The 14,911-nt window shown below is 41.8% G+C and overlaps 1 protein-coding gene across 1 annotated transcript in view; it reads right to left on the bottom strand.

Annotated features, from left to right (window-relative positions):
- Positions 1–14,911, bottom strand: part of gbf1 (golgi brefeldin A resistant guanine nucleotide exchange factor 1) — an 82,647-nt gene that overhangs the window by 66,189 nt on the left and 1,547 nt on the right. Inside the window, exons 2-3 of the mRNA XM_071901906.2 lie at positions 13,693–13,793; positions 12,034–12,100 (exon numbers count right to left, since the gene is read on the bottom strand). Of these exons, the coding sequence (XP_071758007.2) occupies positions 12,034–12,100; positions 13,693–13,785 (160 nt within the window). The 5' untranslated portion in view covers positions 13,786–13,793. The remainder of the gene's footprint in view (positions 1–12,033; positions 12,101–13,692; positions 13,794–14,911) is intronic.

Raw genomic sequence — 14,911 nt, 5'->3', positions numbered from 1 at the left:
AGGGCAGCGTGAAACCGATTTTACATGACCTTACCCTATATAACTGTCAATATGGAATTACAAAGCTCGGTCAAAGGTGTGGCGGATTGAGAGACCCTATTTTAGTCCGTGCTATGACAAACACATTTTACAACCCCTGGCATGGCAACATAGCAGACATTAGAATGATGGGACAACACTAAGTAGGGATGGTGACTTATGCGCTGTCCACATAACACAACTCCCTGACATGACCAGCTAGCGCCAAACTATAGTCTGTGGTATTTGCATGCTTAGCCTTATTTATGTTGGGTGGTTTTCCAACAACAAAGTGTTCCTGACATGGTCTCATAAACATAACTTACCTCTCTACAATTTGCCACAAGTGTTAAGGACCAACAGTACAGTGCTGTCAAAGAGAGCGAAAAACAGATGATACAAAAGCTAACAATAGTTTTACCTTGCAAAGGGTTTACCCAACCAGTGGTCTCAAACAGATTCAACTTTTGATTTCGCAAAAAGTAACCACAGGACGTGAAGAGACTCCCGCACATTATACTTTAAAACATTTTATTGGAGAATTGCAACATTTCGGTTCTCAGACCGTCGTCAGGCAAATACACATTTCATATTAAAGGAATAGTTCACCAAAGAAAAGAAAATTAATTCTGCCTTTCTCCAAAATAACTGAATAGGGACCGATCTTTAGAGTTCCAAAAAGGGAAAAAAATGATCATAAAATTACTCCATACAGCTTGTGCAGCATAATCCAAGTCTCCTGAAGCCAAACGATGGCACTGAGTGGAAAATAGCTATATTTACACCATTATTTAGTGCAAATTTTCACTACAGCCATTGTTTTCGAAAACGTTGTTTGGTGGTGTATTCTTATTTCCATGGACAACTGGCCAAACAACATGACGTCACATCAAGATATTTCCAGCGCAGCTACAATGGAGTTTGATTTTGAGTTTCAATTTTTCAGCTATCTAAAACATAAATGGTAAACATCACATTTGGTGTCAGTTCCCCAAAATCAAAGAGCAAGGGCTTCTTTCTAGACCCAGAGAAATCAATCGTAGAAGAGGCAGAGATACCACTTTCTCCACTGACAGTAGCCTCTATAGACCAGAATGCAATGGAGCCACAAGGCATGTTCCGTTATGTATAAGGGTCACGGCTGCGAATGTTCATGAACTAGTTGGTAGCTAGCTAACAGGCATATCTAACAGTCTAAGAGTATCTCAGGTTTTTTTCTTCCAGAATGCTGAAACAACGTTAACAGCAGAACATATGACAAATCACTGAATGTCTTTTCTGTAAGGCGCCAAAAGTACAGAGTCATACACTGTAGGTCATGTAAACAAAATTCAGGTGGCCTCTTTGTCTAAAACAGTTTCAGCCTTGTGTGGGGGCTAAATTTAGAGACACGCTCATTTACACTTTGCGAGCCAACACTTGGCACCTCCAAAAATTGTCAATACCAGCTTGTATTGTCAATCTTGAAAATGCTGTTCGCCCCATTAAAGTGTCACCACGTGCCGCCCGTGGGTCTGTTTTTAGAGTAGACCTCCAGTGAGGAGCTGGCACAGGAGGCCGAGGTGTTGAAACATCCCAAACCCTACCTTAATACCTCCTGCTTTATTAATGCTCTGAGCTCAGTGTGGAGTCATTAAGGCAACGCTGAACTTAAAGCCCATTACCTCGAGGGTGAACAAAGGCGAGGTGAGGGTGGTGGTGGTGTGGCGGGGGGTCTGTCCTGTCCCAAAGCCCAATTACCACCTCATAAGAATATGCTTAACAGAACATTAAAACACAATCCAGGTAGCACAGAGGAAAACACTAAATCCTCACCACTGATACACAGCTGACAACACTGCATTAGATAGGGTCTAGACCTGAACTTAACTGACAGGACTATTTAGACTACTTTTGGTGTAAACACACTAATGTGCACCAAAACACTCATCATTAACTCTACCATCTTACCTAGATTATAAATGTTTGCTAATAATCATGTGGCAAGGTATTACAAGATGGTTAAAAGCAGAGTGCTGGAGCCACTAAATGAGCTCTGCATAATCACAATATGAAAAGTAGGGAAATGATATCACTCAGCAAGTTGGGTAGATTGAAGCAATCACATTAAATTGACAGGTTTCACCAGTGACTCCTAGTTTAGATGGTTACAAGAAGCATTGGTGATTATTTCTCAATTAATTGCATTCTCGTATACCCCAACTGATTTCTGGAGTGTACATTGTAATCAAAGAAATGCAAGTCTCATTCAGACAGGTTCAAAATGGTGTGTGGGACGGCCCTGTAGGTAAATATGGCTTTAGTGAGAGTGCAAAGCATGTTTCCTCTCTACCATCCCTTGCCCAGCCTGCCCTCCCCCTCCCCCTCCTCCTCTCCCCCCTCCTCCTCCTCTCTTTTGGGGCTCATGGGGGATAGTTTGTTTTCCTCACGTCTTGCCCACTGTTCCTGTCAGCACATCCGGATCCTCCTCAACCCTCTCTTCCCTCTAACCCTCTACCACTTCCATGCCTGAGCCAGTACACCCCCCACCCCACCCCAGCAGACACCCACGCCAGCATGATTAATGGCCCTCTGCTGGGACTCTCCATCCACTCAGCACATTGTTGAGAGGGTCTGAAACAGGACAACAGTTGCATCCCCTCTTCACACCGGGCCTAAGCCCTGCCTGTCAGTCCCCGGTTAGGACACTGTTAACTGGCCAGATTTACAGCTACTAACCAGCGCTAGGTGGCAGCCTGTCTAGGGAGGGGGACCCCATCCGATTAATCATGCTCCATTTGATGGCCACTTTTACAACTGGTGGGCCAAACTCTTGCCACTGTATAACACCAGCATAATCCACGGTGGCTCACATCAACCGTTGCTCTACGCACAATAAGCAATCCAGTTATCACACATAGTCACTGTCATACAATGGCATGTAGTTTGTTTCATTAAACTATGCTTTTGTCTTAACCAACTTAACTGTTAACATCCACCATGTACCCAATGACCTGAGTCTTGTTCTCACGGGCGTTTAAGAGCGTGTTCACACCAAGCACGTTTGGAGTGGTTAATTCAATCTTTGGAGCGCTTACTCTTTTAGTTCTGTTTATTTGGGCAGTTGAGAACAATGGAACAAAGGAATTTGTGCCTGATGAAGGTCAGACAGCCGAAAAGTTGCATTAAAAGTTTTAACTGCAAGTGTGAAGCAGTGTGCAGGAGTCTCTTCTACAGGTGAGAACAATGCCATTTGAACTCAGGTGGAACCAAGTAACTGCACCCAGACGCACAAAAATGCGGATCTCGGTCCTCTTCCAAGCAAACTGAGGTGTGGTTTGTTAAATGTGGCAAAAAGACTTTGAAACTGCGCCTATGGTAGTGGTAAAACTTCAGGGGGCTTCTTTGGGCACATCGGTTGAGGAATTCAACATACAGGAATCAAACGTAGAGCAACCCTAACACCATCTACCTTAGGCAAACAAGTCTCGATGAATCAGTACTTACGCTGAGATAAATGCTAAATTCTTCTTTTAATACAACATGCCAAAAACAAAAAAGTGCTCGGGTGCACTAACCTGTCCTCTGACTATCATCAGTGCAGTAGCAGTACAAAGACCAGGAGTAAGTAATTAATCAGCTGATGCTTCCTGATTGAGCACTTATATTGTTTGAATCAGTCATGATCAGACATCATGTCTCAGGGGCGTCCTGGTGACTCAGTGGTCTAGGGCACGTACCATATGTAATCTTTTTTTTTTTTTTAAATATGTTTTCCATTAGCCTATAGTTTATAGTGGAGTGGTTAATACAATCGTTTACTCCTTAAGTTCTGTGTGTTTGGGCAGGTGAGAACAATACCATTTGAACTCAGAAAGAAAGAGTACAAAAACACTAAGAAGATGAAATTTAGGTCCAAGGAGTGTGCAGCTTGCTGACATCACCTGACATGATTTCTGGTAATGAGGCCACCACAGTGCCCTGGTATTATTCTTATGTTTGTATTGTGTAAACGTGGAATACAGGAAATTATGAGATAAGCAAAAATATCACCCTGTTGGACCATGGCCGGACAATTGTGTGAAGCCCCAACAATGGCCAAAGTGCCTCCCATCCAAAAATGAGTGAGGACCACTGCACTAATGTAATGATGACCATTCAATATTCTTGCTGTAGCAATGTGGGTCAGTACTCAATGGCCATTCTATGGTATAATAATCTGTAAACTTGGAAATATCATGTGAAACATGACATCATGTCAATATGTGAAATAGTCAAATTTCCATAGTTACAATTTATTGGTTCATATTTTTTCTGAATACCTTTTCTCTATTTTAACTTTTTATATCCATCTTAACTGAGCTGTAATTTATTATACTCATGCTGACACACAAATATCATAAGGGGATTAATATAATATCTATGTAGCATGTGAACCCAACATCAAGCCTAAGAAAAACTGTCAAGGCATTAAAGCAAGCGACAACTGTACCCACTCAAATTATTGTCTTTCGACTGAGTAATAAAAATAACATCGACGCCAGGACTGAGAGTCTAACCAATGATCTCACGTCTAAAGCCACAGGATCCCGGGGCAACACAGCAGACATGCAAAGAATTGACATAAGGCAGATTCTCCTTACGCAGAATGCCTTCGTGAGTAAACATATTTGCATAAGTGGCTGAGCGACATGAATTATGGTTCCTCTTCCTCGGCATTTGCCAGCTGCACTCTGCTGGGTTCAATTGGGAGTGATATATGTGTGAATATCGGGTGGCGAGGGAGGGCGGGGGGGGTTAAAAGGCCACTGTCGGTTCCCAAGTGCTCAGGCTGCGACCCCCGGAGGCCTGGCAGCGCCTGCCTGAGCACAGCTGGGGGGCCGAGACAACACACACACACATACACACACACACACAGACACACACACTTGACCTTGAAATGAGATTGAGAGGGAGAGCGTGTGTGTGCACTCCCTCTTGATGACTGACAAGATGGTAAAATGAGATGAATTAGTGAGGTTGTCAGTAATGCACAGATTAGCCCGAGTGAAAACAAGAGGAACATTTTTTCAAAACAAAACCACGACACTCATCGTGTTGTTGAGCCTTTGGCTTTTGAGCAACTTGTTTTATTGCAACAAATAAAATAAATGAATGAGTGCGTACAATGAGATTGCATGTTTGAGCCTCAAATAGCTTGATTAAAAAAATATTTTTTTCCTCATGCATAATTTTCACTATTCCGTGCAAAATTATCTCTGCTTTGTCCTTTGCCTAGGGGACAGCGAGATAATTATTTGAAAGGTCAGCCGGAGAGTAATCAAATCATCCTCCACAACGTTCTGCAAATCCACTGCCATGCCCCCCCGATATCTACCTCTGGTGCCTTGCTGGTGATTCGAGTCAATTAGAGGTGTGCTTGTGAATTTCGTTAGTGTTTGGAAAAAAAAAGGAGAAAGCTGTCAGTCAAAAGGCCACTCTGGCTTTGGATCTGGGGGGTGTTGGAATCTAAACCTGTATTTGTATGAATAAAAATGAAGGGATTTAGGGCAGACCGCTTCCTCTGCAGACTTGTCAAAAGTCTGACCTTCGCTATGAGGGAGAAGGGGTTGATGGGAGAGGAGGGTGGAAAAAAATGGAAGATTTAAAAAGCTGAGGGCTGGGAGTGACTTCTGCATAGCAAAAGTAGAACAGAAAAAAAAAAATAGGTGAACACAGGAGAGAAGAAAATACATGTCTGAATGAATGAATTCTCCATGCTCCCTTACTCTCTGAGGTATAGTCCAGCAATAATACAAATCCACAGAATTATTCAACGGGGGATTGAGACAGATTTGTCTGTTTGATGTGGATCCTATATGGAATACTTTCCTGCCTATGGCACGTGAGAGATGGAAGACTCAATCTTCAATGCTTAAGATGTTGGAGAACCCCCAATACTCTCTTGGCTTTGTATGGGTTCACATTTTTGGCACTGGCCAATGGAAAGTTCATCCTTACAGACACCGCGCATCACATCTCCGAACCAATTTGTCACTATTAGCTGCTTGTTTGTAATTCCAGTGTAGTGCCAAGATTAGACGCAACATGGCCCACATGGCTAGCTCTGTCATCACAAGGGCTACTGGTCCGTGAAGCCAAATGTTCGCCGACTAGTGGACAGCACTGATGAACTAAATACAGGTCCAAAAAGTCCTGAAAAAAATCATCTAAATGGCCTAATGTTAATATGCGAGCGGGAAAACGAATGATGCAAGTAATAAATAATATTACGAAGGAAATATACAGTAAGCAAGCAAAGCTGGATATGTAATGGATAATTGGAAGATGCCACATAAAAATAAACTCCGGGATTGAAATGATGGTTCAGTCCGCTACGGTGAATACAGCATAATCACGGCAGTGTGTGTTCTTATCCCGCACATCTCTCTGCCCTCTATCCTGCCCTGTATCCATCTGAAAAATGAATAAAAATCCTTGAAAACAGTGGTCTTTTGCTCCTCTTAAAAATCTATCTTGAAACAATATTCATGCCATGCTGTTCGATTAGTTTTCAACCTCAGAACCCCATGTCATTAGGTTGTAAGAGGGGAAACACTACGGTTTTAAGTGTTTGCAAACAAATAGTTCAGACTTAAAGACAGATGCTGGCCGCGAAGCTGTGGAAAGCACTCAATTATATGGGTCTAATGAGCTTAGGGATGGAGCGTTAGGCATTAGGCCCCATCCAAAACATCCCATTTAAATGTGAGGCATGGGCCCTGCTTCCTGGGTTTGATTTGGTGGGGTGGCTGGGCAAGGTGGAGCTGAGGCATCGCAACACATGGCCCGTCCTTGGCCCAGCGTCTTCAACTGTGCCCTCTTTGTTTGGAAATCAAGAGAAAACCTTCTATCTTCCAGAAGTTGGAGGAAACTTTTTTCTTCTTTCAGAAAGAGAGACAACACTTCCTTTCCCAGAACAATTTATCTCTCTGCTTGACAAGACTCCCTGCTATATTTACCCAACTAAAATTGCAGATGATATACTTCCAGCTGCACTGCTCTCCAACTCCGTGGCACATGGTCCTGCCAATCACACTGGGCAGAACAGAGCAGAGCAGCCAGAATAGCGAAACCCTCAACAATGGAAAGGGGGAAGAGAAAGGAAGAGAGAGAGAGAGAGAGAGAGAGAGAGAGAGAGAGAGAGAGAGAGAGAGAGAGAGAGGCTGAGAAACCTTGTGGGGACTAATGGACTAATCCATATTTCCTTCGCTGGTTGGCTTTTGTTGTTAGAGGGAGCTGAGACACACAGCAGAGTGAATGGAATTACTGGGCTTTCATTAAGCAGACAGCTGGGCCACTGCGAACCCTCAGAGCAGCAGCACAACACAGCCCACCCGCAAGATTTCACACCGAACTACTGGTGTGTTTTTGTGGATATCAGAGAGAGAGAGACACAGAGAGGGAGAGAGACCTATTAGATTGTTATGCCGAGGCAAAAACAAAACAAATTGATCAGTCTGTCAAGCACAGAATTCAGCTCCACCGTGGTTATTTGATCTCCATTTTGTCTCTCATCAGGGTATGGACATAGCATTTGAGAAGCCAAGTGCGCATGGGATTTGGGCTTAAGGATGCAACAAGGGCTCCAAATATCCTTGACATGGACTCATTACCTCATGCAAATGTCCTCAAAAATAACCTGCGAAAATACTACGCTTTAACCAAGTACGTCAAATAGAAAAAGCTAGATTTTAGTTTTATATTTGACGTCCATTCAGGCCAAATGCAATAGCGGTAATGGAATCAAGGTAGGTGAGGATAATGGAGCACTTGCTGCCTGATGCTGGCTATGGAGTACTAACAAGGCTTTTGGTGATCTGAGGGCTGGAGGGAAGGGGTTAGGGGGAGAGGAGAGAGGAGGGTTAACCGGTGTGGTGGATTCCTCCCAGGCCCCTGGCACAGCAGCGCCTGTCCATCTCGCGGCGGTGGAGGCATTCCCTAGAGGAAGGCAGCTCCGGGCCAGCGGAGGTGGGGGCCCGGGACCGTGGCCGCGGGGCTCCATGTGTTGCGTCTTTCCCATTGCTCACGGCTGCTACAACTGGAGCTGGAGGGCTGCGGGAGCTGCCAGGACTCCTCATTGCAAAGGCATGACGACACAAAGGGCTGTCCGCAGAGTTGGCTCGGTCGTCCCGGAGGGCGGCTGTCAGCCAGCACCGCTCCATTTACACACAATGGCACTCACACATGATCAATCACCACACATGGTGATAGAGTGATAGGTTAGAGAGAGAGACCATGTTCAATCGTAACCCTTAAAGGTGCGATACAACCTTCCATATATCTGTGGAGAGTTGATAAGATTGTTGATCAATCTGTTTGGGAACAAAAACTGCCCACTCGTCGGATTTTCAAGAAACATTGCAATGCACTTCCCAGAGATCATTTGTCAATCAAACAGTGTGTGCAGTACTGTGACGTCCTTTTCTTTGGATTTTCTGTTGATGCAGTTTGAGTTTCTGTAAATACCACTCTTTTCTTTGTCTGTTCAGCCATGGTGGCTATCACTGCGCATGCTAACTACCCAGTTCTTCCTGTGAAGATTAGACTAGAAGATTCTTCCCAGAAAAGACCTATGCTACACCAGGTGTTTAGAACAGCAACTGTATAAGCTTTCATGAACTGGCTATGGGTTGAATCACTATTGTGTTGTATCAGTTAGATGGACATACTTTCAAAGAGTCCCAACTTTAACCTATGGTACAATCTTGTGTAACATTGAGGGCTCACTGTGCAAACCTGGCTTGAATTTTACGAGGAGTAAACCTTAAAGGACAATTGGCACTTTGACAAGCTATGTAGCATTACTGTCACCAACACCAGCAACCTGAAGACCAAACCTGTGTAAGAGTACTGTAAGTTTTTATTTTAGTTCTATCAAAGGTTGAGATGAGTGCTCCAAATAAAGTGTCAAAATACTTGTGTGATACTTGCCCTTAAATTTACAAATAGACCCTCCAGGATTCCGCGATCGCGGAATTTACTGCGGAAAATAGGTCTGCCCGCGGAATATGTGTTTATCCGCGGAAAAAGCAGCATTCACTCTCGAAAACATTAATTTTTAAAATTACCACTAGATATCACTAGGGTATAGGCCCTTTTCACATTGTCATGGTAACAGCTTCCGAATTGAGAAACAGGTGCATTACAACTTCCTGTTGCCAGCTCTGGCCTTCACTAAATCGCTCCACAACCTGCACAACATTAACATTGGTGAAGTACAAAGACTATTTTTATTGACTCCTGGATCTAAACTAGAGAAAGGCTACAAGTTCCCTCTTCAATTATGAAGGTGAGTTTTAGTTTCAGTTTCTCCTGAAACAGCCTACGCAATCTAACCCTACGCAATCAGTTCACTTCTTCTGAACTTGCGAATTACAAATGATGCATTGCAATTGAAAGCATTATTGTGTTCGTACTACTACTAACTACTGTGTTAGTAGACACAACACAAGCTATCCTGGTAGCTGTGGGTTACAGCTAACTCACTATTGATGCTACCAGTAAAGCATGTTAGTGAGACAACATGGTTATCATCATGACAGGTGAACAAAATACAAAACAGATGCAGATATTTGGATTACCAATGATCTACAAATATGAGGTTTGGATAGGAATCTATGAAGGTGTTCTTTCTTTTTATTTCCACTTATTCATATCTGTAAAACAAGTTGCTGAAATCCCTTTAGGAAAAAATAAAGACAAAATACTGGATCTGGTCCAATCTACAGAAATGTATTCTACTTCCTCCACTACCATGCTCTAATGTCAAACACTGGGACTATAGTCGAACCTGCACTAGAGTGTTTTACGCAGTACTAGTTAAGTGTATTATTCACTTCAGAAGTAGGTATTATTGAAAGTCGATAGGCCTAAAAACAGGCGGATTTTCAACGCATTGATGTATGTACGTGATTCACGACTGAACGACTCTGGACAGTCGAGTCATTTTTTTGTAAATTTTTGAAAAAAGGCCAACCCTTAGCTCAAAACAAAGGAGCCATGACTTAAATCTGCGGTGTAAAACATTTACTTAGGCATCTCCATTGACAATTAATTGAATTGAACAACTTTGTGCGGTCCTAGTGCCTGACTGCGGTGATTTTCTTTTGGACACATTTTCTACCTCAGAACCATTTGTAAGCACCCAAAAAAGTAAAAATACATTCTATATCCATAAAATTGGTCAATTCATTGCTAATGGAAGAACTAGTAGAAACTAGTAGAAATCTAGAAAGTGTCCCTTGATTATATGACAGATTAGAGCTTTCTTTGGTTAGCATAGCATATGTGAATTCACTTTAAAGGCAGATTTTCCTTTCAATGAGGTGCAAAGTACAGATACTGTGAATAGTGCAGTGTAGGTCTGATTGAATATTTACAGAGTTGTCTCGACCGCCGATGCACATGGTTTGAAATTTTCTCACCTCTTTGCGTGGAGAGGAACACTTGCACAACTCCACGTAACATTTACCTTCATCGTCTTACTCATAATGAGGCATTTGGAGAAAAGATGAACAAACAACAGTATTGCTTCCTTGGGACATCTTAAAATTATCTAATGGAGAAAATCCCACGCACAGTAAGACGTTGAGAGAGATAATGTTGACAAACGTGAAAGGCCAAGACGTTTCTCAGTGGAAATCTACTGAGCACACCTGATTAAATATGCCCTTACTCTTCAGACAAGGGAAAAAGGCACTTTGTGATAGCAATCTGAATATGCTCAACCTCAAGGTCCCACCTCCCTGAGGTTTATTCAAGTAATGTATTGAAACAGGGAAAATTGAAAGAAAAAACCTATGTGGCTGTTAGTTTTGAACATGCTAGCTTTCATGAGCGGTGGCAGACCTCAGGGATCTTTAAAAAGGGAAATGAACTTTAAATATTGTTGCCCTGTGTTTTTCTGCACAGTCAACAAGAGCATCGTATGCTGACAGGAGGGCATGAGACTTACCTTAAATATCTACTAATGGTTACATAGATCAAAATAATAGAAACACCTAAGACTTCCCTCAGTGATAGGGGGGTCACGAGTGGTGATGGGTGCTTTTTCAGGTATGATTTTGGTCCATTTTGCTCACATCCTTATCATGCTGTACAAATTACTAAGTGGCCGCTTGTGTCTTCTGGAAAAGATTGTTACCATTGGGAATGAACTGTATTATGGGATGAAAAAGGCCTCTTGAAATCATTAAAACTGCAGTATGCAACTATTTCATTCAATTATAACTAGGATATATTCTACATCAGGGGTAGGCAACCATGTGCCATGGGGTGCTGAGAGTCTGCAGGTTTTCGTTCCAATCAAAGACTACAGCAGGTGATTTCACTGATTAGTTCCTCCTTTCTGGTTGAAGGTGTGCTAATCAGTGAAATCAGTGTAGTGTTTGGTTGGAATGAAACCTGCAGACTCTCGGCACTCTATTCCGCATGGTTGCCTAACCCTGTTCTACATTATCAGTTTGTGCCTATCTGTCTATGACCCTGTGTCTTCATGCCTAAATCCCCTCCTTTGCCTGAAATTGGCTTGTCAATGATGTTGGGGAGGATTTAGGGTGTATGGCCAGCAGTGAGCTGGTTGTGGCTAACATCAGCATTGCTTTTTTCATTGCAGATCGGCTGCATTCACTGTCTGCTAACACCTGTGGAGGCTTTACAGATGCCGGTTACCTCAGTCTCAGGCTAGATGTCGTTTCAAGGTACACAACTCATTAAGATGAGTGACAAGTGTTGGGGCACGACCTTGACCAACTGAGGGGGAGGAGGGCGGGACTTAACAATACACTTCCCGTCTCGAGGAGAAAAGTTGCATATTGTAGCTTTAAGTTAGTGATCACTAAAACCAGAAGAAACTTTCACACTTTATGTTGCCGTTTACTTGATTTTGAACCCACCATGTAGATGTAAATACAGCAGACATTCAGTAAGTAAGCCTACAGCTCCTAATGATGCCAGCACCTGACACCCGACCTACATTCCCGCCGTCAGACTTACCTTTAATGCCGTTGAGTATCTCCTTGAGGTGGCTGAAGCTGTTGAGTAATGGGTCCTGTTCTTCATCCTGTGCAGAGAAGAAATAATGACAAATGGCAGCAGAGATAATAGCAGCATGGGAGGACAATGAGAAAAAGCTTTGCCATTCAAATGCAGAATAGATTGAATCTAATTTGATTCATGAATGCACAGTCTCTGGATGTGTTCAGTTCAATGTGTTCAATAAAGCAGGTGTTTAACTGTTTTGTGAGAATTTGTTACACTGTAATCCACAAAGAAAATGATTCACCATCTCTAGTGCCAAATACAACACTGCCATCAATATTTACTGACTATAGAACTGAATTCATGATTTAGCTGACTTTAACTGACTGAAATCCATTGTGGAAATTACTGCTATCGTTTCTTTAAAAAAAAAAAAGAGAGAAATGGCTCATTAGCAAAACTATCCACAAGACCTGCAAGTATGTTCAGGCCTCCACAACACTGGCAAACCTGTTGGCACCTTGTTATATTATACCTTGTTTGACACCATAGGGTCTCAAAATCATCTCACAGTTGCCATTTATTAGCTGTGACATTCCGAGAAGGTACAGCTAGCTGTTACACCCTATGGAATTTGGGCAACGTTATGGGAAAAAAGGCCATGGACCTGGGCATGACTAATAAAACTAAAATATTAAAAATAAAAAACAGATGTCAAGTATTGATTTGAACTTAGGTGCCACTGGTGACTGCCCCAAGGAAGGGGAAACATAATCAGACTTGGACAAATATCTGATTTCATGGAAGTATTTCTAAGATGAAAAGGAACCGCCAGCTAATCATATGTTACCATGTGTGTTGAAGTAATTTGACCACTTAATGATGCAATTTCCCACTGGAGGTTAGTTTCTTTTTATCAATGCATGCCCTCGAAGTCAATAATCAGCTGGGAAGCTTTGGTTAGCACATTGAATCATCATTTCTGAATGTAAAACTTGAGGAGTTTGCTGATAAAGCAAATTTTGTCAACAACAGATCAAAGAAAAACTTTAAAGCATAACCTCCCAGTGTACCTACTAAAAACTATTGAGATAAGTTTTCAAAAGGAGATGAGAGAAATGATTAAGTTCAATGTTTTCATACAAGACTGAAAAGGAAGAACTGCTGTTCAGCTCACAGATGAATTGAATAACGTATGAAGAACAAAAGGTTAGAGATATCCAAAGCTTATAATAACAATAGAGCATTTGTGGAATTCATAAGCGTTGCTGTTGAACTCAAAAGAAAAAGCCCATGACATATCAGTCATAACTGACTGTACCACTGATTAATGGCAGTGATAAAGTGTATTTTGTTGTAAGACAGTTGCCGCAGTTAATAATGATATTTTTGGACTTAAAAACTTGCAGAATATAAGCTAGATAGGTGACAAAGAAAGAATTGGCAGTTGAATACAGAGATACTTTTTTTTATCAATCCACCAGAAATTCAAAAACATTTTAAAACTTAACCAACATGTGATTTGAGTCACTGGAACAATTTGAAGTTTAGACCTACCTTACCAGTGACACCAATTACAGACTTGGTGAATCAATGTTAGGAGTTTTAGGGAATCTAATCTTAACTCAATTAAAATGAGGATATATAGTTGTGATTTGACCATAATTAACTTACCAATGGAGTGTGGGTATTCCATCTGGAGTTCCTCTTGATGGCACCAACAACAGTACTAATCTCACCTTGGACGATGTAGATATTCTTGTCCATCCTGCTTTCTGAGAGTAAAACAGAAGAAAGGTTGCTTGGTTTTGGTGGCAACTCTACCAGGTTTTACCCATCACAGTGTCCAAAATTATCTTTTTGGCTCACTTGCCAAGGACTTTTAAACTTTTAAAAATATCTGCCAATAATATTTTTTACCTGGTAAAAGAATAAATAGAATTTTTTTATTGAAACGTAATTTTTCATAGAAATATGTCAAACTCTACAAAAGTTTAGACGCTTGCACTTTGAGCAGCGTAACAGGAAGCTAATCCACAGCTAATGCAGAGCCATTATTTTGCTGCTGATTGGCTCCCAGTCAGAGAGAATGTACAGTGGTCAGCAGTGACCCTGACCATGGGACGGATGTAAAAATGTCTCAAAAGGTGAGGCTGACTGACACCGTTTTTATGCACACAAGTCTTGACAATTCATGAAGTCAGAATAATTCTGTTGCTCAGGCTTGTTATGTATGCACACAAAATTAGCCAACCTGTATTTACAACCTTATACGCTATAAACTTATATAACATGTACCTGCATTAATGGACTCCTGGAATCCTGATTTACTGCTAAAGAATTTGGACCTACATGAGAGAATCTGATGTATATTCTGGTTGCTATAAACAATGTAAGGACTATCCAACCTTCAAGTAAAACCTGTCTGACCACGTTTCTCAACAGCTGTGGTCACTTCTTATCTATCCTACAAGAATTTCGGTGAAGAGGACACTGGAATTCTTTTTGAGTACTGGACAATATTTAAGAGCAACTAAATCCAATGAGAAAATCTGACACACAAATATCCAGTTGTTAAGCTTGAAGTCAAAGGACTCTCAATACAACTACCAACCTCAATTGAATACAGCATCCAAGAACCAGAACAGCATATTGCTAAGGTTACCTGGACAATGCCTCAAACCAATCTGGATAACCAAACAGTATCACAATGACATGCTGTTCATATTTGAGAAGCAGTGTACCTCAAAATGGCTGGATTAACCTTTTGCAGTGTCATAGAAGCCACTCTAGATAATACTACAGGGAGATGTATGAGTATTGAGACTGGGTGGCAGAGGTCACCTTCTTTTAAATTCATGGTAAGCAGCCTATTCAAAACAATAAGCGGATG

Source organism: Centroberyx gerrardi, chromosome 15 (assembly GCF_048128805.1).
Source record: "Centroberyx gerrardi isolate f3 chromosome 15, fCenGer3.hap1.cur.20231027, whole genome shotgun sequence".
Taxonomy (NCBI): Eukaryota; Metazoa; Chordata; class Actinopteri; order Beryciformes; family Berycidae; genus Centroberyx; species Centroberyx gerrardi.
This window is presented reverse-complemented; position numbering and strand designations above follow the sequence as displayed.